Source organism: Tenrec ecaudatus, chromosome 8 (genome assembly GCF_050624435.1).
Source record: "Tenrec ecaudatus isolate mTenEca1 chromosome 8, mTenEca1.hap1, whole genome shotgun sequence".
NCBI lineage: Eukaryota > Metazoa > Chordata > Mammalia > Afrosoricida > Tenrecidae > Tenrec > Tenrec ecaudatus.
The window spans coordinates 43,724,957-43,749,724 of record NC_134537.1 but is presented as its reverse complement, the minus strand read 5'-3'; the positions used below and the strand labels follow the sequence as shown (position 1 = coordinate 43,749,724).

Sequence of the window (24,768 nt, the reverse complement as noted above, 5' to 3'; positions counted from 1 at the left end):
TGACCGGAAGAGGCAGAAGAAAACAAAACAAAAAGCCCCTTAAGTTTCCCAAGATTTAAAAAAGAGAGGGATTAAAAAGAATCCTCAAAGGTTTTCTGCAGGAAGAGGGACATTTCATTTTGAAATAAAGTTGGGCTTCGAAGACAGCTGGTGTTTCTCAGAAAGGTGCTGACATTTTGCCGATAAGGAGAATGAATTGCTCTTGCGCCTCTTGCCAGCCCTGGGAACAGAACCCAAGAAGGTGGGAGCGCACGTGCTGCCCCACGCCGCACAGACAGCCGCATCAGCGGGCCGGTGTCCTGCAACAGCAGGGCTCGCAGGAGTGGGGGGCCTGTGAGGGAGGACCAGGCTGTGCACGGGGATCGGGCCCCAGACACACGATATGTTGCGGCGGTTGTTTTTACAAATAAGTCGGACTCTAACAGGCAGGTAGGAATGCATGGGTGCGTGGGGTGGGGTGAGGTGGGGTGGCGACAGCTCAGGCGAGGACAGACTGGGACCCAGCAATCTCTCAAGCACAGCCTCCCGGGAGTGCCTCCGTGCCTTCTGACCCACTGTCACAGGGGCACCTCGCGACCACACACACAGCACCAGGCAGGCAGGCGGGCGGGCGCAGGACTAGACGTCGGCAACTCTGCTGTCAGCACCGGCCTGGGATATGCGTTTTGTTTTCGTTTCCCAGATAAAACATTAAAAAAGGACGGTTCCTTTCTCCCACTCACTGCACACCGCCGGCAGCCCTCACGTTTATGGTCCGGGGGCCAGGTTAGGGTATTCAGAGTGGGGACGTTCTGTGTCTCAGAATGGCAGGGACGCTTCTGAACAGCCCACTTGGCTGGCCAAGGAGACGCCGTACGTGGACGCCACTTTCCAACATGTGGCTCCCTAGTGGTCATTCACCAGGCCCTCCCGGGGCAGTGGCACCGTTTTCCCCAGGCCACCTTGTCAGACAGTTCCAGGCAAGGATGACATGGCCCTGGGTGGGGGTGCTGCGAGGTGGCTCTGCTGGAGCGGGCAGGAAGGCTCCGGTCCTCACATCTGTAACGTGAGCGTGCGCCTTCAGAGCCCAGCGGTTCTTTCTGCAGTGAGTCTGTAACCCCAGACTTCACGCGGGAACAGAGAGGAGAGTCACAAGCACACTGCTGGCCTTTCTCCGGGACAGGTCCAGATTCTTCACGCTGGCTCTCCTCGCCCCTCCCCAGGACGGAAACTCCACTGGGCCCTGGCGCCTGCCCTTCCTTCTCCTGAGTGCCCTCCCTCCCCCAGGGACTCAGGGTGGCTCTTCCTCCGCCACCAGCCCCAGCTCAGCCCTCTGCTCACCTTCTGAGGACGTATCCCCACAGGGGCCCCCCTCGGTCCCTCCTCTCCACCAGCACGCTCAGGGACAGCCAGCCAGCGCGGATGCTGCCTCCTTGCCTACAACTCGTTACATACTTTTAAATCATTTTCCTGTGGGTGTGTCTTTTCTCCTCCTGCCTGTGCCCTGGCCTTCCTGTCCAGCAAGGTCCAGTATGTCAGGGGTCAGGCCCGGGGAGGCCAGCCCCTCCTCTGGGCAAGGCTGAGCGGAGTGACCCTGCAGAGCACTCCGTTCCTTCTGGCTCATGTGGCAAAGACAGTGTGGCACCCACGCAGTGAATGCACTGGGTGGGTGGTGGTCTTCCTGCGGGACCCTCAAGCATAGAGGGCAGGGAAGGACTGGGACACGGGGGCCCGTGGGTGGGTGGTGTGGTGGTGATGGGTGGGCCCGACCTACCATCCACGGTGACTTGGCAGGAGCACTCGGCCTGGCCAGCCCTGTTCTTGGCGACACACTTGTACACGCCTCTGTCCTCAGGCAGGGCCTTCTCGATGGAGACGGAGTAGACTGGGCCTGTGGGGCAGAAGAGAAAATTGGGTTGACCAGGTGCAGGGCACCCAGGCCCTACCCTGGAGGCACACAGATGGACTCACCCGGCAGCCTCTGGGAGCCCCGCAAACAGAGGCCCCTGTGGGGATGAAGTCCCCTCTCCCACCAAAGCCAGGGCCCATTCTGCAGATGGCCATGGCCTCCTGTGTTCCCTCAGGGAGCCTTCTCACGGGGACATGGTGGGAAGGCCCAGGAACAGGGAGAGAGCGCTGACACCGTGGGGGAGCAGGACACAGGCTGGACAGAGGCAAGGAGCCAGACAGGTTACAGACCGTGTTTCCAACAGCGGCAGGTGGGAGGGCTCTGCCCAGCCTGCTGCAGCGCCTCTGGGACTGCTTTTCGTAAATGGGGGGGCTGGAGGCCTAGTTCAGTGGGGGTGCTGGCCTGTGTGGGAAGCTCTGGAAGGAGGAGATGGGGTTCTGAGCTGAAGAACCTGGGCACACACAGGCACCAGGTCTTCAGTGTGAGCCTCTGAGCACTTGGTAAGGGCAGGGCGGGGGTTTCTTTGCCCACAGACTCCCCCGTGGACCTTCCCTGGGCCCCAGCACAGCTGTTCTGGCTTGGCTGGGGGAAGAAAAGCCAGGATGGGCGCCCCTAACCATTTGTGCTGCTCTTGGCCATGCCCAGCTCTTCATGTCAGGGCTGGCGACTTCTCCCTCAGGGGTGGGAGGTGGGCCGGGTTCCTGCCAGGTGTGAGGGCCCTGCTAGGTCAAGCAGGAGGTCAGCAGTTTCCTAGTTCCTGCCCTCAGATCCACTAATAAGCCCACCTGTGGCACCCTGCCCCAGGCCTCCCCGGGAACACCAAGAGGGGCTCTCCGGAGGGCAGGGCCACAGGCACCCTGCTGACTGTCCTGCTGATGGGAGCCAGGCATCAGTCCACCCGCTCCCCGACCCCCACCACTCCTCGCCAGAGCCATGGCCCTGGGAGGCAGTGTGCACGTGGGTCAGCATGAGAGGGATGCTGACAGGCCCATTCCACACAGGGCCTCTGATCACTCACTACCACCTGACTCCCCCAGACAGGTCACAGGTCACAGACGGGGCCAACCAACACAGGAGCTAGTCGGGAGAGGAAGGATGCTCTTCATTTGCTCTGCGGGTCAGCCTCCGCAGGAGAGAGAGACCGGAAAGATATGACAGCGACTTTTACTCTCTCCAACTCGACACTACGTTAGACACAGGAACCTGTACCCTACAAACCACCTGGGGGGCTGAGCGGCCCTGAGACCTGCACACAGGACCCCACTCTGGGCACTGCAGTCTCTCATGGACCCACCTCTGTGGGGTGAACTGGGACGGCTGCACAGGAAGCACAGGGGCAGTGAGCTCATGCTAACGGAGGAGGAGGAACTCGGGACAGGCAGCCGAGGAGGGTTGTACGTGGAGGGGTGTCCTCCAGGCCACTGACGTGAACAGGTGGACACTGCTGTGTCAGCACCAGCACCCCTGCTCCTCGGGGAAGTTCCCACCGTGCACCCTGTGTGAGTGGTGCTGGGCCGGGGTGGAGGAGTGTCTGCAGGCTCTGGAGAAGGCCACCAGGCGTCAGACGGAGCCTGCAGCAGTGAGTGAACGGGGTGTCAGGCCGGTTGTCTCGAGAGTGAGAACGCAGGCCGAGGACGAGGGCCGTGGGGACATGCACCTACCAGGGAAAGAGCCTCCCTCTGTGGCAGTTACAGAACCATGTGTCAACTTGAGGGTATTAAGAGGGAAGGGGTGGAGTCTAGCCCGTCAGTCAGTCTGACACTTCCGTGTGGGCGTGGCCTTCTCATGAGGATTCTGGGAGCTTCCTCTCTTCCTCCCTGGAGGCAGGACACACACTCTCCCTGCTTCACATGGAACCACGCTGATGGCAGCCAGGACCCTGGAGAGGCATCCACTGCCATCAGACCCACAGGACTTTCCACCACCGGCCTGTGATCTTCCTGCATTCAGCATCATTGCATGTGCTGGGTGAGTCTAAAGAGGAATTCATGGGCTCATATTGAACTCTGGGCTTATATCGGACTTATGGACTTGATCTGGACTGGCCCAGATGTTTGATTGATGCATAATTGCTTCTCGCCATAAAACTCTCTCTTCCATATCCATGAGAGTTCATGAATCTGATTCTCCAGTCAACCTGGACAAACACACTGTCCACGTGGGAGGGCAGTGGGATGGTGAGATGACCTCTGCCCATCAAACTCAAACTTAGCGGAAACTGACCACCCCGTCATGTGTATGCCTGCTCCTCAGCCGGGCGCACCACTCAGCCGAGAGCCCCCTCCTAACAAACATCCTGTCCAAACCCGGTGTTTTCTTTCAGCTTGTCCCCAGCTGCCTTTTAGCCTCGGACCAAAGTGACAACAAGAGTGAGGACAGCTATGAGGTTACCAGAGGAGGCCCATTCCGACCACAGCCCCTCCCCCTCCACATACCCCTCGCCAAGGGGCCAGGAAGCTTCCCCACCCCACCCCCACCAAAGCGAGGACCCCTGGCACAGGGCAGGGGCTCTGGGGAGGGTCACCAGGCAGCCTGGAGGCTCAGCCACCCCAGATGAAGAATCTGGCATTTCCTGTGGGATAGTTCATTCCTGACCTCCAGAAGACAAAACCCGGTTCCCAGGATTTTTTTTTCAAGTAGCCTCAGCTTGGTGGGGAATTTTGAAGGGAGACGCTGGGGGATGGGAGAGGTCACACTAGAACCAGCAACCCAGGGAATGGCTCAGCTAGAACCTTCCAGTGCTGGAAGCCTCCTCCCCTATCTCCCCTCTTTCCTGAGTGTGTGGGAGGGGTGGGGGAATGGGTATGGTGGTGGGGGGCAGTGACTTGAACACCTGGAAGCTTGGAGGCAGCCCACTGACCTGGGCCTCCGGGCTGTGCAGCTCCTCTCCAGGGCACCTCCCTGGGCAAGGTGCCTTCCTGTGCCCTCTCTATCCCAGGCCTCAGTGGTCTTGTGTGCTCCAGCCACCCTGAGCTAATCCTTCCTGAGGCACTTCTCACAAGGCATGCTGTCTCCCACACTGGCTCTCTGGGGGCAGGGACCATGTCTGCTCCAAACGACTGTTTTCCCTGAGCCTGGAATGTAGTCTCAGTAGAATAAATATTTGCTATTCTGGGATTGACAACGGCCCACTTCGGTAGCAGGTGATCCAGTAGAATCCATGCAAGAAGAGGTCAGGAACCCTGACAGTAAACACAATGTCCTTTTGGAGAAGATCATGTCGTTTCGAAAGGGAGAAAGAATGTCTGGCTCCCAAGAAACCCTGGTGTGGCTGTGGGTTGGGCATGGTGCTGTGAACCGCAAGGTGAATGGTTCAAACCCACCAGTCAGCCCAGGGGAGAAACACGGGAGGCTGTCTACCTCCATGAAAACGTAGTCTCTAATGCCCCACAGAAGGGCGTCATAAGCTGGGGTCAGCCCCAGGGCAAGGGGCTTGGTGTTTGGGTTCGTTCTTCAAGGGGAGCAAGTAGACCAGGGGTGGGGACCGTCCAGGCCCACGACATCATCAACACCAGCTCACATCACACACCTCAACAAAGCGAGGCAGCTCCGGCCATTGCATGAGAGGTGAGTGAATGACATGTTTGGGATGATGTTATAAAACCCAAGTGGCCCTTGGGAGAAGACAGGTTGCCCACCCCTGATGTAGAGGAATAAGAACTTGGCTAGGACAGTGCCTCCACACAGGACATGCTGCCGCAGAGCCTTATGCTTTGGAAGATGAACTTACTCCAGTTTGTGTGTGTGTGTACAAGTAAATATCATTGACAAGATTCCACACCAAAGGCCATTAAAAATGAATCGTCCATTGACACAGTAGACAACAACGATGCGTCCTCCTGATTAGAGTCTGAGCTGCTTGGCCATGGAGGGAAGGTTGACTTGGAGACAGGGAATCAGGAATATAGATGCAAGGTCCTGGCAGGGAGGGTAACAGAATCCCAGCACCCTGAGCCTCGTGGAACTTTCCTTGTCTCTGTAACACCCGCAGCCTTTCACCACGTAGCTAAGGTGAACAGGCCTGGGACACACACACAGCAGGTCTGTGCGGACAAGGTGCCTGTCCCCAGAGGGTGTGGCAGCCCCAGCCATGGCACCCATCTGCCTTACAGGTGGGGGGATGCAGGAACCGGGTGCATGCCTCCAACATGTCTGCTTGCACCTCCAGGAACCGGCTCTCAGTGCTGACTGATGGCAGCCGCAGCTCCACAGTTCCTCTCTAGCTCTCCCGGAGGCTCCGTGGGAGGCTGTCCCCCTATTCAGAGGGCCCTGGGGGCTGCAGTCTACAGGGAGCCCTGCGGGCAGAGTGGTTACGCAGTGGGCTGTTAGCCACAAGGTGAGCAGTCAAGACCACTGGGCACTCTGCAGGAGAAAGAGGAGAAATTGTCTCCCCCCATAGAGAGCCACAGTCCCAGGGACCTGCCAGGGCGGTTCTATTCTGTCCTATGAGTTAGACTCGGCTCGGTGGCAGTGAGGTTTTGATTTCTGCAGTCGAGAGGCCATGCTCAGGCTATGGTAAGGTGACCAGATGTACCGCTTTTGGTGGGACAGCCCCAATTTTTAACAATTTGTCCCGCATCCCGTGGCATTTAAAAAAAGTCCCGATTTTTGGAAAGAATGCACAAGCTAGGGTATACGGTTTTAGGCTGCCATGTGGCTATTTCGCCAGGATATGAGATTCATCAATGGTGTCCCGCTTTACCAATGTGAAAATCTGGTCGCCTTAGGCTATGGACATTAGTAAGCACTGCAGAAACCTACAGTCTCCACTATGGGAGGTGCCGCAAGAGACAGGCGTTGGTGTGGAGGAAGGAGAGCATGTAGGCCTCTCTGGAGGAAATGCATCTTGACCACAGAATAGGAGACAGCGTGGGGCTCTGCGGTGGATGCTCGGGAAGACACACCACCCAGAGGTGGGGGCGGGGCAGGAAGGTGCTGGCTAGGGTCCTTCATCTTCTTCCATAAACCACTTACTGCCGTGTGTCCACCAAGGGCATCCCTGTGACGAGTTACCCGGTGTTGACACACAGTGGTCTTCCACTTCGTCATCCTCTTCTCCCTCCGCATCACCTTCCGAGGTCCTTCTGAGGGCAACCCTCTCCTTGCCTCTGGAACTGGCCATCTCCCCCTCTGTGTCTGGGCCTCCTCACCTTTCCGCCGGCCTCTTCAGGAACCCCTTTACTGAACTCGAGGATGCAGAGTTCATGAAAACCCCCAAACCCATCTTTGTGTCCAGCACTGCTATTGACTTCAAACACGAGTCCTTGAGCACGACAGGATGAGCTCCCGCCCCGGCCTTCCTTTCCTCCTGCTGCTGTCCCCTGCTGCCCACACGCTCGTCAAGGCCTGGCTCTCTCCTGGTGGCCTGGCAATGAGTCCTGACTCCGACTTGGGGGAGGAGGGGGGAATGGGCAAACATGCTGGTCCTGACATCACCCACCAGCGATTGGCCTGCACGGTCTTATCACTGTACGCGTGTGTCCACTCGTCCCAGACCTCTGGAGAGACGACCCGCTCCCCCTCTCAGTCTGCCCCACGCCCTGCATTGGGACCAGCGGAAGTGGCAGCCTCAGGATGGGCTTTCTCCTGGGGTTGCTGCGTGAAGGCTTGGACAGTAGAGAAGTGGTAGAGGACGTGACAGACACGGCCACTGAGTTCACTGCCTCTCCGTGACCGCCCCCTTATAGGCTTGCCCAGACTGTCAAATCTTTATGGGAACGGAGAGCTGTAGCTCTCTCCCACGGCGTGCCGGGTGCATCTGACCCGTGATAGAGCTCTGGGTTAGCCCAGCATCCTGACCCACAGCTCTGCCATGGCTTCTTGGCTGGGAGGTAGGGCTGCTGTTTGGAGGCCAGGCACTCTGCTGCCGTGTGGCACGGAGGGAGAGGCCCGTCTCAGGGCCTGCTTCCTTCATTCACTGAAAATAACAGACACTTGGCGAAGCAGGGGCACTAGCAGCCATCTAATCTTCTGACAACTGTCGGCGATGTTCAGGAGTTAGCAGTCCTTAGCCTTCACCTTTGACGAACAAGGCCCTTAGGAGGTTATCATGGAGCTGCCACCAGCTTCTGACACACCGCAGGGCAGTGCAGTGTCGAGTGCAGTTCTTCTAGCCGGAGTCTGTGTTCCCACTTCCACCAAGTGACCTTCTGCTGATGGGTTTGGGGAAGAGAAAGGGGTGTGGGGGACACTGATAGCGTCCGAGGTGAGTGGCTGTTGACAGGGTTGAGGATGATGGCCACACTGCCGGATATAAACCGAACCATCTCAGAAGCAGGAGGGGGCGGATCTCACTACCAGAAAGACAGAAGGGCCAGGAGTGGCAATGTGACCTCTGAAGCCTGGCACGCCTCGACGTAGGGTGCCTCCTTGATCCAGGAGGCTGCGTTGATGGCAGGGGAGCAGCAGCAGAATCAAGAGGCAGCACGGGAGACAGAGCCATGAATCCCCCAGCCCACAGAGCGAGGAAAGCTGAGTTTGCCTTCGGGCAGAGTCTGGCTTGTGAGATCGGAGGAGCTGGGTTGCTGACCTACAGAGCTAGAGCTGAATGCCTTCCGGGTGAGGCCTATGGTGGAGTGGCATGCTCTCTGGGCATTTATTGGCAGCCTTAAAGCCTTAGTCACCATGCCTGAGCAGGGCAAAAGCCCACGGGCCATGTGGCTGAGGGGCCAAAGATCAGGAGAGGCTGTTTTGTTGTCTGAATAATTATCCCCTAAACATTTGTAACCCGGTGGCTTCTGAGGAAGCCCCAGAACCCCGAGTATTGCCTGTGAGTATTTTTGTGGGCCCACACGATAGATTCTTCAACCCAGCTGAGAGAGTAAGAATGCGTGGATTGGTGGCTGGGGTCCGACTTGAGAGGGCTGGAGGATAGACGCACGGGTGACCTCAGCCTCCCCAGGCGTTTGCTGAGAGCAGTGTTGCTGTGGAGAGGCTCCTCCCCCTTGTCAAACCAGGGGCGGTCAGACGTCACTCCCACATCATTCTCTTTTTGACACGTGCCACCACCCAGCATGCGCGAAGACACACCAGGGCATAGTGGTCCAGGTTCAGGGACTTCGTGTTCGCATCCCGGCCCTACTACTGGTCGCGGGTCAGGATTAAATGATACATATCGTACTTGTTGGACAGCCAGAAAGAGCGAGCTCGGAGAGGTGGCCAGGCCGGTGTCCACTGTCTTCAGAGCGACATTTAAGAAGGCAGGCTCTCTTGGGGAGTGTGAGTTGGGGCAGCCTCCTGAAATCCTGCTCACCTTGCCCCCACCATGTTCTACATCCCATAATGGCCTCTTCATCATCACTTCTTTCTTTGGACCCAAGCTGTCTCTTTGAGGGGTGTCTCGTGCAGGGCACAGCAGGGGGAGCTGTGCCCGGTGCCCTTTCAAGCTCCGGGCAGAGCAGAGCAGACATGCTCAGGGCCTTGGGGGTCTACCTGGGCAGTGTGTCTCAGCTCAGTGTGCTCCAGAGAGCAGTGCGGAGGGAGGGCTGCCCTCCATTGCTTAGCTGAGTGGGTTATGACTCCCTGACCACTTGTGGCTCTGGGTTTAACCCCCATGCGAGACCTGGAGCAGTGGGCTGGCCCGGGGCAGTGCCCTCCAGCCACCTCGCAGGGCTGCAGCCACCATGGGCCTCAGCTGGTGCAGGATGGTGGAGCCCACCCGCCATCCTGTCTGCAGAGACCCCGAGGGGGAACTTGGGAAATGCTTGTAGACCCACATTTGGGGCCCGTGGTACCAAGGACTTGCTCTTCAATTGGGAAGGCACCATAAGGGGAGGCAGAGCAGGTCCTGATGTCCACTTCCCTAGACCTCTCACCCCTTCTCGGTGACCCCCAGGCCCATCCCTGTGTGGACATCAGGGGGGCTGAGCTGGCAGCCGCAGGGGGGTGGATGGCATGGCTAGACAATCTGGGGGCATCCCAGGAGCAAGTTACTGTGTTGTCAACATACCAGCAAAAAGGGAAACATTTCCCCTCCCCCTCTTTCTGCTCCTGGCTAATTTCCCCTTCACTCCTACAGCATGTAGATTCAAAAGGCTCAGCTGCTGTCCCTGAGCTGCCTGCGGTGCTGAGCGAACAGAAACTTAGCTGTGAGCTGAGGGAGAGGAGGGTTCCCAAAGCCTCCAGAGCCTTATTCTAGCATTTCGGGGTGGGGGTGGGGGAGGGGCAGGTACACAGCAGGGAGGGGGGTGAGCGGTTCTGGGGTCTCCGTTGGTTGGGATCTGACCAGGACCTGCCCACCGTGGGCAGAATGCCACTCCCGAGAGCTTCTTCGGACCCTACTCTCCCGAGTCTCCAGCACCAGCATAAAGCCCAGGCAGGACCCTCTGGTGACCCGGATGAGCGAGCCCCCAGAGCCAGGTGTTGACGTCTGCCCACCCTGCAAGCCCAGGGCTTGCAACTCCTCAAACCAAACGGAGGGTCCCTCCGGATCAGATGCCCTCCCTGCCCTGTATGGTTCCCCCAGGTATAAACTCTCCCTCAGAGAACCCCAGACCCCAAAAGACCTCAGGCAGCAGGACCCAGAGCCCCCTCCTTCTTCCCACCAGCTAAGAATGTGAAATACCAACAAACAAAAGTCTCATCCAAATTAGGAAGCAAGCCTCGCTGAGCCTGGGAGTGAGTGCTTGCCTGCCCGACTGCCCTGCCTGCGGAGGGACTGTTTGGGCTGGGCTGTCTGCTGCCCGCTGGTCTCGCCAAACCTACAAATTTATCAGGACTTCACTTGCTGTTGCCCCTACATGACAGTCCCTGCCTTCCTGTCCCCGTTCCCCCAACCTAGAATGCCACCATCAAGCAGCACCCCACAAACAGAGCCCTCCATGCCCAGCTGTCAACATCGCTCAGGTCCAGAGCTACCCACGCTGCGCAGCAGCCACCGTGCAGGGGCTAGGAAATGGCTGTCCCCTATACTCCAGGAATGGCCCTTGGACAAGGGCAGAACAGAGCCAGGCATTCCTACCAGGCTGTGGGCTGTGGTAGCTGCTGACAAGACAGCTCCCTGAGCAGACAGAGTCCCCTCCCGAGGCCCTGGCCCCCACTGACCTTCTTGGGAGAGGATGATGAACCGGGTGGTCTTGAGTGTCTTCCCATTCAGGGTCCAGGTGATGGAGGCAGGGGGCTCCGAGGACACCTGGCACTGGAGCAGCAGCTTCTGGCCCTCGGCCACATGGGCATCTTGGAGCTTCTCCTTGAAGGTGGGGGCTGACCCTGGGCTCTCTGACCTTTTTTCATGATCGGGGAGCCCTTCATGGCCCTTTTTGCAGTTCACATCATTCTTAACCTCTTCCTTGAGTTCTTCTTTCCCGGCTTGTTTTGGGGTCTCAGCTGGTTTGGCATTGCCCACGGGTTTTGGGGTCTCAGAGGGCTTGGTGTTGCCCACAGCTCTTGGGGTCTCGGCAGGCTTGGCATTGCCCATGGGTTTTGGGGTCTCAGCAGACTTGGCGTTGTCCACTGGCTTCAGGATCTCAGATGGTTTGGCGTTGCCCACTGGCTTCAGGGTCTCAGATGGTTTGGCATTGTCCACTGGCTTCAGGGTCTCAGAGGGCTTGGCATTGCCCACTGGCTTCAGGGTCTCAGAGGGCTTGGCGTTGCCCACTGGCTTCAGGGTCTCAGAGGGCTTGGCGTTGCCCACTGGCTTCAGGGTCTCAGAGGGCTTGGCGTTGCCCACTGGCTTCAGGGTCTCGGCAGGCTTGGCGTTGCCCACTGGCTTCAGGGTCTCAGATGGTTTGGCGTTGCCCACTGGCTTCAGGGTCTCAGATGGTTTGGCGTTGCCCACTGGCTTCAGGGTCTCAGATGGTTTGGCGTTGCCCACTGGTTTCAGGGTCTCAGATGGTTTGGCATTGCCCACTGGTTTCAGGGTCTCAGATGGTTTGGCGTTGCCCACTGGCTTCAAGATCTCAGATGGTTTGGCATTGCCCACTGGTTTCAGGGTCTCAGATGGTTTGGCGTTGCCCACTGGCTTCAAGATCTCAGATGGTTTGGCATTCCCCACTGGTTTCAGGGTCTCAGAGGGCTTGACGTTGCCCACTGGCTTCAGGGTCTCAGATGGTTTGGTGTTGCCCACAGGTTTTGGGGTTTCGGCAGGCTTGGCATTGCCCACCGGCGTGGGGCTCTCCACCCCCTTGGCATTTAAGGCTTCGGCACCACTGCCACCATTCTCTAACTTCTTCTTGCTGCCCAGCACTGAACGGAAGTCCGGGGTGGCAGATTTTGGAGGGGGCACCTTCTCAGGCAAGGGGGTCTTGGGTGTCCCCTTCTTGGCCAAGACCGAGCGGAAGTCCACCTGCTGGGGGCTGTGCACCTTCCTCTCTTCCTCAGACACCGTCTTGGGCTTCACTTGCCGCTGCAGGTTGGCACGGAAATCCATCTGCTCGGCCGGGATCTCCTTCAGGTCGTCTTCCGACAGTGTCCGGGTGCTCACCCTCTTCCCCAGGAGCTCCCGGAAGTCCAGCTGCTCCACCTCCTGCCGGCGGATGGCCTCCTCCGTGTGCTGCCGGGTCTCCACGCGCCTCTTGAGCAGCCCCCGCACGTCCTCGCCCTCGTCCTCCTCTGGCCAGCCCTGCCCGCTCCCTGGCCAGCCGGGCCTCAGGGTCCCATCTCGGTCACCGCCACCAGCATCAGCACCAGCTCCTCCACCACAGGGGCCCTCGAAGCTGGCAGGCTCCCTTCCCCTGCAACCAGTGAAGGCAAAAGGAAAGTAGCTGGAGGAAAGGGGCCGGGTAAGACACACGTCAGGGGGAGCACATCCCTGGGGGGGGGGGGCGGGGGCTGGCCAGGCTGTGTTTATAGAAGGGAGTGTTGGTGAGAGGAGCTCGCTTGCTTAGCTGGGTTGTTACATCGGCAATGACTTCAGTAGCCTTATAAGGGTGTGTACAAAAAAAAAAAAACCCTCAACAACCTCCCTCCCCCCCCCTCTTTCCCTCCCTCATTCCCTTTCCAATCTCCCCCTCTTGGCTCCGGCAGCCTGTGGCTGCAGGCTACAAACCATCTGAGGCTTCCAGGCCGGCTTTGCAGGGACCAGGAGGAGGAAGGAGGGTGAACAGAGAGGTGGTGGCTTGGAAGGAGGGTCACTCACCGCGGAGGGGCTCTGGCAGGGCCCGACTGTAACATCAGCGACACCTGGCAGCTGCATTCGCCAACTCGGTTTCTGGAGAATTCAAGGGTCAGAGAAGAAGCTCTCCAAGGGGCAAGGGGTCTGCTCAGCCCAGGGCCAGCATGGACTGAGCCACAGGTTGGCAGCACACAGGGAGGATGGGGGTCACAGCTGTCTGTCCCAGACTCAGATTGGGGCTTTCTCACCCTTTGGTGACCCTTGTGTTTTCTAAACTCTTGCTTTAACCACATCTGACAGCAAGTAGCTTAGGTGGGCATAGCAGAGTGCAACTGCTGGGTCCTCTTGGCTGGACGCGTATGGGTCTGACAGGCACAGGATAAACGCAGCGGTGGATGGAGCCCGAGGGGCTGGGGGCGCCGCACAGGCTGACCCTAGACTCTTCAAGGCCACTGCCCTCTCCGGAAATGACAATGACCTTACTCCCATCGACCCCCTCTGGGGAGGTCCCCAGAGCAGAACCGTCTGGTTTAAAAACAGAAAGTGTGTCCCTTCACATGGGCAGCCCCTTTGCTTCTGGGTGGGGAAGCGCCCAGATTCTTCTTGTCAGTGAACCCTCAACCCCAAGGACTCCTGCTGGGGTGTGTATGGGGGTTGGGGGTGGCCTAGTCCAAGACGGTCCCTCCAGCCCCACCAGGCTGCCACCTGGTGGCGAGTCTGAGTTCTGGCCGGTGGGTAGCGGGGAGCAGAGTTGTCTTATTTCAGAGCTTCTGGACCCATTTTTCCCAGCAAGACAGAGAGGCTTTCTACTCCCGTAAGGATTGCCGGTCTAGAACCCCAACGGGGCAGTTCTACCCTGTCCTAAAAGGCTGCCATGAATCGGCATTGACTCGATGGCAGTGAGTTTGTTTTTTTCCAAAGAAAAGGACAGGAAGCTTCTGGAGTCTCTGTGAAGCAGTGTTGGGACAGGCTCTCGGTCACTCACATCCTGGGCTTGGGCGTCTAAGCGTGACTCAGAGTCAACCCCAGCTCCATGACAGTGCTGTGCGGGGCGTTTCACTTCATGACAGTGCTGAGACACGGCCCACTGCATTTTCACAGGTAAGGGAAATGACCCTTAGGGAGGTTATGTAATTTGTTTCAGTTTCGTGCTAACTAGTGCAGAACAGGGTTGGGATCCAAGTGTATGCACATCTGTGACCCTGTAGAGGTTTTCCAAGGCTGTGAGTCTGTGTGTGTGTGTGTGTGGGGGGAGGGCAGAAAGCCTCTTGTTTCTTCCTCAGAATGGTTGGTGGGTTTGAACTGCTGACCTTGTGGTTCACAGGCTGACACTTAACCCACTCCCCGCACCAGGGCTCCTTGTAAGACTCTATTATAGTGAGTTGTGAACATAACTTTTTCATGAATTGGAAACCCCCCAAAAAAAGTGTGTGACTCGGTTTGTTGCGATATTTCTTTTTACGGTGGTCTGCAAACAAGCCCACAACATCTCCGAGGTCAGCTTGCATCTGCTGTCAAGGTGGGAAGCACGGAGCTCCAGCCCAACCGGCCCCCAGGCCTCACCCTGAGGCCCCCAGGACCGCCTGGGGGCAGTAGAATAAAGGTGAGACTCTTGCGCATGGTGGCCATTCCTTGGAGGGTAATTAAAAGGGAACCCAATTTGGCCGTTGGTCTTTGGGTTGATTCTAACTCACAGTGACTCCACGGCAGCGTGGAACTGCGCCTGGGGTTTCCAAGGCTGTAAATCTTTCCCGAAGCAGCTGACAGGTTTGGATCATCAACCTTCCACACACTCAGCCCCTGTGACACCAGGACTTCTTGGTGTGATGACCTGAAAACCCGAACACTCTGCCACAGCGCTGACCGTGACTCATGGCTCCTCGGGGTTTCCAGACTGGGTATCTTCCCAGGAGCAGAGAGTCTCATCTAACTCCTCAAGAGTGGCTGGTGGATTTGAACTGCAGACCTTACAAGTAGCAGTCCAGTGCTCAACTCACTGTACCACCAAGGCTCCTTTGCTTAGGAGGTAAAACTCCCAGAGCCATCAACATAAATCTCGGCTGGAAGCCCACAAAAGTCAGGGAGGTTTCCCTCCTGAGACCCAGTGCGAGACAAACTAGTCCACAGGACCAGCTGCCTGGAGTCATCTTCGTGCCAAGGTACAAAAGAAGCCTGGTGCCTGGTCCAGGTGCTGCCTTGGGAAGTGAGAGAAACTGTCCCCTCACAGCCGAATGGAGTGCCAGTTTGCCCCAGTGCCCCAAGCCCAATCTTTGGTTATAAAGCCTTGGACCTTGTCCCACGTAGAACCAGTCACCTCTGGAATGAATTTTTTAGGCAAAATGAGTTTCAATAACTCATTTCCTGGCAAGTATCAATCTTTTACATATTTCAGTTGGAATGTGACATTTCCCCTTTTGGAAACGGGAGCTGGGGAGAGAAGTTAAAAAGTCCCCACTCATACCTTCCCCCAACGAGAGCCGGGACAGGACCTGTGACCCCCTCCCGCTCCATCCCTCTCTGGCTTCCTCCTTGAAAGGCATTGTGCAGTGCAAAGGCTCCGTCTTTCTCCTGTCAGGATGAGGAAAGTTGGAGGCGAACAAGGCCCCTGCCAGGCCTGGCACACACTCCCCAGGAGAATTTTCCGCTGACTGTTCCTTCTCAGCTGGGGACAAAGCCAAGGCCGGGGCAACAGCCTCCCAAAGGAATAAGGTTGCTGGACCTTGGAGAGGGAAAGGAGGCAAGCGCTGCGTGGGTGTTGGATTCCGTATGATTTCCCAGGTTCCCAAGCTCCCCATGTGTTTGAGAGAGATTCCCCGTGCTGGGTGGGGAACGGCAGGGCCTGGTACACCAGGGAGTGGACAGCTGGGCCTGGAGACTGTGCTCTGCTACTTGCCTTGCCGGTGGGTGGTCATAGCAAGCCTATGATCCTGAGACCTTGGTTTCCCCCATGCTTAAAGGAGGAGGTGACTAGATGGCTTCTAAAGTTCTGTCCAGCTGGGACAGTGTGAGTTTTATGACTGTCCCCGGCTGGGCCCAGACAGTCTGCCGGCTGGCCTCCTGGTGCATCGTGCTGTTTTGGTTCTCTTCCCATAGTGCTTTGCCTTGCTCTCCCCCCACCCTTTCTTGCTCAGCCAACCCAGCATGCCTTCAACAGCCAAACCTTTTTCCACCTGCCAATTCTCTGCCCTTGCCCTCCTCCTCCTCCATCAAATTTCCTCCAAGAACTTTTCTTTCCCAGGTAACCTCAAGAGACCCCAACCATTTGAGAAAAGAGAGAGTGGGGAGCTGTTAACCCCCCTGTATCCAGGGACTCACATCGAAGGGGGATGGCAGAAGGGATGCAGTGGCAGAGCCAAGAGAACTGAAGTGGCAGAGACGGTCGGTTCCAGCCTGTTCTCGCTCTCAGACCACTTGCTCCAGGGGAAGCCAGCTCTCCTGTCTGCCAGAGGCTGACGGTGCTACGTGGCAGGGAGCAGAGGCCTCCTGCCAGCAGCCATGGGAGTGGGCTATCTTGGCAGTGGAGCCTCCAGTCTTGACCTTGGCTTCCCCGACTGATGCCCAGGTGACATTTGGACTCTACCCTCATTCCAGGCCCTGAGTTGAATTCACTCCACTAAAGCTACTTCTATAATCTCAACTTGCAGGAGCGGAGATGATGAAGACGATGTTGTAGCTGCCAAGTGTTGGGGCGGTTTATGTACCCATAGATAATAACTCCCTGACACTGAGCTGATGCTGGCTCGTAGCAAGCGACCCTAGAGGACAGGGTAGGACTGCCCTGTGACTTCCCGAGACCATCTTCCTCCTGAGGATCCGCTCGTGGCCTTGAACTGCTGCCCTAGTAGTCAGCAGCCCGGATGACCACGATGCTAGCATGGCTCCCCTTCTAGTCCCTTGTTTTCCCATTTGAATCCATTCTTCCCCTCTTTGTATTTCCCATTCTCTCTATAAAAGGCGGGCAACATCCAGGTGAAAAAGGCATGGGGCGGCGGGGAACTAGTTGGGAGGGAAGGTGCTCGGTGGGTACTCGCCCGCTGCATTGAGTGAGGAAACGGGAGCACGCTGAGGGCACTGCCCAACCTTAACCCTGGAGCCCAAGCCCCACATTTGTTTGTGCTTCCCCTGGGTCCCCAGGCCCGGGCGGGCGAGCTGGGAGTTGGCACCGGGCTAAGGGAGGCTGGAGGGCACGCAGACTCACTTGAGCAGGATCTCATACTGGCCAGCGTGCCAGGGCCGCACGTTCTTCAGGACCAGGGTAAATACGTCTTCATTCTGCAGCACCTCGAAGTGGCCGCTGTCTCTGGAGAGGGCTTTGCCGTCCCTGAGCCAGTGCACGGAGGGAAAGGGGTCGCCTGCAATGGCGCAGGACACAAGGACGCTCTGGCCCAGCGTGGCGGTCACTGAGCGAGGCTTGCTGATGAACCAGGGCTGGGTGCCATCGTGAGGCTCTGGAAGTTGGCAAAGGGTAGAGTCAGAAGACCCTCCGGTGGTGGGCTATGAACGGAAAGGTCGACGGTTTGAACCCTGCCTCCATAAAGGCTGCAGCTCAGGAGACCCCGTAGGGCAGTTCTACTTGTGGCCACACGAGGTCGCCATCGACACCTGGCACCTGGCACCCAGCACCCAGCAATAGAGTTAGAGGGAGGCCTTGGGGCAGACCCTGTTCATTCATCCAATTTTCATGATGATGGAAGCTTGGTAGAGAGCAGGTTTCCCGCACAATAAACCCCCCAGACCCATGGCCAGGGAGTTGATTCCAACCCAGAGGGACCTTGTACAGGGTTTCTGAGGTTGTGCATCTTCACGGGGACAGTCTCAGCTTTTTCCCAGGAAGCAGCTGGTGGTTTCCAACTGCTGACCCTGCGATTAGCAGCAGCCCAACGCATAACCACTACGCCATCAGGGAGATCACTTGTACTGGGTCTTCAATCGGTCTGGACGACATGGCTAGAGGGTACAGCCAACACAAAGGTGCATATCCAAATCCAGGGGAGGCAGCTAAGAAGGCACAGGGAGGCACTGGGCCAGGTCCTGAGGACCTGCAGCAGACGCATAGGCTTTGCCACGTGCTTTGTGCATGTGCACCTTGTCTTTCTTAACTATACATTCTCCAGACACAGCCAGTCTCATCTTTCTCCCAGGAAGCAGCTGGTGGATTCCAACTGCTGACCTTGCGGTTTGCAGCCCAATGCATAACAGGCTCACCTCAGAGCACTCTCAGGCCAAGAGTTTTCTCAGTGCTCATTCGACATAGCTTTTCAGGAAGAACCGAGCAGGAGCAGGGCCTTACAGGAGGCAGGGAAAAGCCCCCCCCCCCCCCAAGCCCCCCGCCCCCAGCTCGGCCAGAGCACGTGGTTAGGCTGGGAGGAGCAGAGGGCCCACCGTGGGAACAAAGCAGGAGCACGGGGAAGCTGGCCAGCCTCACCTTGCACAGTGAGCACAGCTTGGGTGCGGACCTCTCCGGCGCCGTTCCAAGCCTCACAGGTGTAGGTGCCTGTATCCTCTGGGAACACCTCCTGGATGCACAGGCTGTGGCGTGTGCCCTGCTGTTCAAAGTGGAAGTCCTCGGACTCCTGGATCTCCTTCCCATTGTGGAGCCAGATGACCTCAGGGGGTGGCTGCCCTGCACCAGGTGAGGGGAGGAAGAGGAGTGGGAAAGGGGCCTGCAGGAAGGCCATGCTGCACTCACAGCTGGCTGGATACGGTACTGCACGCGCTCTCTGGTGCTCAACCTGTGCTCACTGCCAGCGCCACTTTAGGACAGGCAGAGCTGCCCCTGTGCGTTTCCCAGACTCGAACTCTTTGAGGGCCAGGCTGCCCCATCTTTCTCCTGAGGAGCGGCTGGTGGTTTTGAACCGCTCATCTTGCAGTGAGCAGCCCACTCCATGACCACGCTGCCACCAGGGCTCCCCCTGGCACACAGAAAGCAGCCAAGAATGTGAATTCCAACGAGGACCCATTTGGGGAAACTTGAGAGAACCCAGCAGTGACAGATGTGGCCTCCGAGATGAAGACGATGTCCCACACAGCGAGACTTTTAAAATCAGAATTCATGATGCTTAATGATCCCCCGTGGTATGATCGGCCGGCCTCAAGTGGAAAGAACTTTCTCTTCCATAAGGTCTCAGGAGATGGCCACCCTCTGCCCAATCAATGCTCACCGTAATGCAACAGCCAATCATGACTCCTGGGCGGCCACCGGACAACTGCAGAGCCCGGCAGAGAGAGGCCTGGGGCGAGTGGCTGTGCCCTGCAGTGGCTGCAGAGTGAGGCTGCGCAGACACCAGGGGCCTGGAGGCCAGGTACATCGCACCTCTGAGGACGCTGGGCCCCATGGGAGGCCCAGTCGCTGCAGTGCGTGTTGCCTGCAGGCAGAGCGGGGAGGAGGTTACAGCACCCTGTCCGGGACTCTCTGATTGACACAAGCCTGCCTCCAGCCGGCAGGAGGAAGGAGTTGGTCCCAAGATCCCCAAAAGTATATGCCCTAGATCCCCCAACAACGTATCTTTGTTGCTTCTGCAGCTGAGAGACCCTGAGGCTGGAAAGGCGAGGCAGATGGATGACTAGGCTGGGAGGGCCCATGACCATTTGTAAAATTAACAATCCACGAGGATGCCCCAGCCACTGGGTCCACACCAGGCTTCTTCCCACCAGTAAGGACTATGGCTGGGGCTTCTTGCACGTTGTGCCATGGCTGCTCCGGCTTCAGAAGGCCTCTCTGCGTCCTCTCCTCACAGGAACGTTTGGACTGAACAAGGGACACTATCTTCCAAGAGTCCAGGAGTTCTCATGCAGCCTGGCTTTGCACTTGGTCTTCCAAACCGTCCAGCTACAGTGTCCACATCATGTTTTCCAATTAGTCCCTCTTCTAGCCTCCCCTAGACGACTTGCCCTTGACCCCAGAAAACCCACCCAAAGAAAGCCCCAAAGCAGGGCCAAGAGGCTAGGGAGTCCCTGGTGCTTTCTTGCTGATGTTCTGGCCGATCCGTGACCTGAGAGGTTCTCTGGGGAACAACACCCACGCGAGGGCCACAGCCATGCCCTCTGAGGCCCGTGGCGCAGAGACAAACCTGACACCTGCACGGTCATGGTGACCTGGCTTCCATCCATGACGTGGAGATCGGAGAGGCCCTGCAGGAAGATGGGCGCAACAGGCTGGCTGGAGGCCACGGGCGGAGGGCATGCCCTCTTTCGGTCGCTCTTCTTTTCTGTGGGGTGGACGACAGAAGGGGTTGACCATCGGTTCCTTCATTCAGCACCCCCACCCCCCCCCCCACAGAGACACCATGACCATGTGGCATGCTCGCTGTGTACAGGAGGCTGACCATATAGATACCAAGGTGGAGGCCCTGGAGTTCAGTGAGTGCCCGCATGGTGCCACCGGTTAAGGTGCTTAGGCTGCGAACTAAAAGGCTGGAGCTCTGAATTGGTACCAGGGCACCTTGAAGAGAGGTTTGGTGCCCTATAATTCTCTACCCCCCCACCCCCCAAAAGTGTATGGGTGAACATGGAGCTTATCAAATCCAATCCTTTAATGATGTGTAGTTTGCTGAAGACAACACCTGGGCACGGTGGGGATGGGGGTGGGATTCTCTCTCCGAGGAAGCGAGAACACATGGAATTGAGGAGGTGGCTTGAAGCAGGACTCAAATGAGACCAAGCTGCTAGCTGCAGGCTGGCCCATTCACTTCCCCTGAGCCCTTTGTGGGATGAATTAGCAGATAGACTTCCTGGGATTCTTGGGCAGCACCCAAACCCTGGCTAGAACCTGCCTCTCACAGGCAAAGGGGAGGGGGCTGAGCCTGTGGTTTCACTGTCCACCCAGGGCGGTCCTGGTGCAGAGCAAGCTCCCGGAGTGATCTGGGCACTGGTCTTTCAATCTGTCCAGCCAGCCGACAGATCCTTTTCAGCTTTGCTGTTATTGCTGTTGGAGAGCCAGGGTGGCGTAGGGGTTACTCGTTGGGCTGCTAACTGCAAGGTCAGCAGTTTGAAACTCCTAGCCGCTCTGCCGAAGAAAGGGCTTTCGACTCCCGCAAAGAGTTACAGCCTCAAACACTCACAGGGGCAGTTCCGCCCTGTCCTATGGGGTCACGCTGAGTTGGCATCGACTTGATGGCAGTGGGAGTAAGAAGGGCTGGGACACCTCTAACTTGTGCCCTAGACTTTAGGGGAACAGGACTCTGGACTTCTGGGTTCCTTCTGATGTCTGTCAGCCCAGGATCGCAGATAACAGCCCTTCTCTGGCACACCTGCAGCCTCCAGGGTGGTGCATCTCACACCTGCCAACTAAAGATGGCCCCTCACAGAGCTCTGGGAGGTCAGCCGCCGGGAGTGTAGGTGGAGGGAGGCCGGGCAGGCCCAGGGGCTGCAGGCCGCTTCTCAAAGCAGATGCAGTTGAGAAGAGAGGCAGTGGTCAGGCTGGGTGGCTCCCCTGGCACTCCCAGCCCCTCCTGCAGCCCCTTCTCCTGCCGGGCTGCCTTTGAAGGGCAGGAGGCGGCCTTGGAAAGGGCTACCTGCCTTCGGGCCTATGTTGGTACCCCACAGATCTGGTCCCCGCTGGGCTGGCAAAGCTGGCTACCTGGGGAGGGCTGAGGAACTTTCTGTCTTGTGCAGAGTTGACAGTGTTTTCTCCTCTCCCGAGTGAGTACTCCCAGGTGCCCATTCTCCGCCTGAGTCCTAGGTAGCATGGACACTCGCCCTCGGTGCCCAGGGGCCATTGGGAGCTCCCACACTCTCCTGCGAGGGACTGGACAAGCTCTTCTGATCCCACTGCTCCCTCGGCGGGCCTGTGAAGGGTTTGGCCAAGCCCAGTGTCTGTGTACATGACCCTGGGGTGAAGTCTGCCCTCCCTCCTCTCAGAAGTGTTTCTCAAAACCAGCCTCCCCCATCACAGTCACTGTCTTTCCCTGAAGCTCAACACCCTCTTCAGTTAAACAGGGAGTAATAATAGTATCGCCACAGGGCTCTGGGGAGCTTTAAAGAGCCGATGTATAGAAACTCTTTGTAAGACGATCCACTGACGATGCCGGCATTTCTTTGAGGCTGGGTAGACTTACTCTGTCAGTCCACTTGGCCTCAGATGTCTGGTGGGCTTCTCAGTCACGAAGAACAAAAGGAGGCTTTTGGGCCTCTCACCCAAGGACTGCCGAGCCTTTTTATATGGCCCCGGACAAGCACTGCCAGGAATACACATGCTGAGCAACAGTGGTGGCAACAAAGCTCCCCAGCCCTTGCCCTTGAGCTGACCCTGGAGGACAGACCAGACCGCCCCACAGGCTGCAGGCTGTAAGAAAGCGATGTCTGCTGAGCGCAGCTGCTGAGTTCGAACTACCGAGGTTTTGGTTCGCAGCTTCGCATGTAACCATTGGGCCACAAAGGGCTCTTTTGCTAAGAACCATGGGTGTTAAAAACACAACAACAACAAAAAAGACACCGCTCTCCAGGTTATTCTGGCTCACAGTGACCCTACCAGACAGAGTAGAACTGCCCCCAGGGGCTTCTGAGACGGTGACGCTTGTTGGGACGGAACAAGCCTCGTCTCTCTTCAGCAGAGCCACAGACGGTTTCAAACTTCTGACCTTGCAGTTGGTGACCCAATCCACCACCCGCTCATCCACCAGGGCTCCATCTAGTGCCCTACATCGACCAAGGCTCACAGCGACTGGGACCGACAGGAGGCGATCATGTCGGGTCCGGGGCCAGCCTCCCGTGGCTGGTGTGTCACAGCCGTTCTTCAGGCACTGTGTGGAGACCCCATGAGCGTCTTCCTCTTTTTTCCTGCCCACGGGACATATCTCTACGTCAATGGAGAACGACTGACCACAGTGCTCCCTACGGGCAGGAGATGGGGAGAATGGCAGTGGGCATTTCGTTCTGACACCACTTGTTATTTCTGACCCTAGAGCCTTAGGGCAGGGACGTTGGGAAGCATGAGGTGCCCGGGAGGGTCCAGGAGGACAATTCAGAGTAGACATTTTACTTTAATTTGAATGTTTTTCTTTTTTTACAAAAGCATGGAGTCACTGTCAAGAGATTACTGACCCAAACCGCCCCCACCCACAGCTTTTCTTTCACACATTGTTTGCCCTTCCTTTCCTGGTGGACACGAAGGTCGCTAAAATTGACTTCCATGAGACGGCTGGGTGAGGGGTGTGCTTAGGGCCGTACCGTAGCCTCCCACCCGGCTTGTTCAATCTGGAAGCCGAGAGGCTGGACTGGATGGAGAAGAGTGTGGGGCCAGGGTCGGCGGAAGGCTTGTTAACCCTTGCGCGGTAATGCAGCACACACACCTTGCTGTTTGACCAACCCACTGAAGGAGGCCTCTATGTGTGCTCATCTCAGAGAACGGCGACCAAAGAAGACAAGCAGACATGCCCAAAGAAGAGAGTGACTAAGGAGCTGACTAAGGGAAATTCAAGAAGGACGCAGAAAAGGATGAGGAAGAGGGAGGGATAGCCTTGTTGCTGGCGGAGGGAGCTTGGCTGAAAGCAGAGAATTCCAGAAAGATGTTTACTTCTGTCGTGTTGACTGCGCAAAGGCATCTGACCGTGTGGATCATGATGAACTATGGACAGACTTGAGCAGAATGAGCATTCCAGAACACTTCACTGTGTCCGAGTGGAACCGGCACATGGACCAAGGGGAGACTGTGCAGACAGAACAAGGGCAGGCTGCACAGCTCACAGTCATGAATGGTGTGAGCCAGGCAGGGCTGCGTCCTCTCGCCATACCGAGTCAATCCGCATGCCGAGCGGATAGCTGAGAAGCTGCACTCTGTGAAGAAGATGAGGCCTTAGGATGGAAGAAGGCTTCGGAACAACCTGTGATGTGCAATAAATCACCCTGTTTGCGGAAAGGGAGAAAAACGGAAGCACTTGCTGATGAAGACCAAAGACTGCCGCCGTCTTCAGGTTGGATGACAACTCAATGGGAAGAAAATTAAAAATCCTCACAATTGGACCAATAGACAACATCGTGGTGAACAGAGAAAAGACTGAAGTTGTCCTGGATTTTGTTTTATTTGGATTTGTAAGCAATGCTTACAGAAGCAGTTGTTGAGAAATCAAGTGGCATACTGCATTGGGAAAACTTACTGCATTGCACAAGATTTCTTTAAACCAAGGTGGGAACCGCTGGCCCCTGGTCCATTGGAGGTCCTCAAGTTCACCAATACCAGTTATCTCAGTACACCAGTACCAGCGATCTCAGTACACAAACACCAGCGATCTCAGTACACCAATCCCAGCGATCTCAGTACACCAACACCAGCGATCTCAGTACACCAGTACCAGCGATCTCAGTACACCAACACCAGCGATCTCAGTACACCAATCCCACTTGCCTCGCCAAAGAGAAGCAGTTCAGCCACCTTATTCACTCAAAATACCACTGCCACCGAGTGGATGCCGAATGCCCGTGGCCCTATAGGACACAGTAGAACTGCCCTTGTGAGTTTCTGAGACTGTAACTCTTTACAGGAGGCGAAAGCTCCACCTTTCCCCCCACAGGAACGGCTGGTGGTTCTGAACTGCTGATCTTGCAGTTAGCAGCCCAGCCCCCCACCAGGGCTTGCAGCCATCACATTGGGGGTGAGTTAATGAAATGTTGAGCCTATATGGTCCGTCAAGGCTGTTAAGCATCTCTGAATGGCCACTGGCAGGAAGAAAAAAAGATTTCCCCCCCCCCCCCCGCTTTAAAGTATTAAAGAGTAAAGGCCTCACTTCGAGGCCCCAGGGGTGCCCGATTCAAGCCGCGGTATTGGCAATCGTGCCATCGGCGTGGGGAGGTCTGGCAATGGATTATGGTGTGGGTGAAGAACCCTGAACTACCA

General features: G+C 57.1%; 1 protein-coding gene across 2 annotated transcripts in view; it reads right to left on the bottom strand.

Moving 5' to 3' along the window:
• The window catches only part of MYLK (myosin light chain kinase), a 232,765-nt gene that overhangs the window by 84,544 nt on the left and 123,453 nt on the right, over positions 1-24,768 (bottom strand). The window contains exons 11-16 of one of the 2 annotated variants that reach the window (XM_075556319.1): positions 20,009-20,146; positions 18,364-18,561; positions 17,137-17,386; positions 12,963-13,034; positions 10,931-12,558; positions 1,754-1,870 (exon numbers count right to left, since the gene is read on the bottom strand). In XM_075556319.1, coding sequence (XP_075412434.1) covers positions 1,754-1,870; positions 10,931-12,558; positions 12,963-13,034; positions 17,137-17,386; positions 18,364-18,561; positions 20,009-20,146 — 2,403 coding nt within the window. Of the gene's footprint in view, positions 1-1,753; positions 1,871-10,930; positions 12,559-12,962; positions 13,035-17,136; positions 17,387-18,363; positions 18,562-20,008; positions 20,147-24,768 lie in introns of those variants that run through there. The other variant, XM_075556317.1, reaches the window with a different exon arrangement.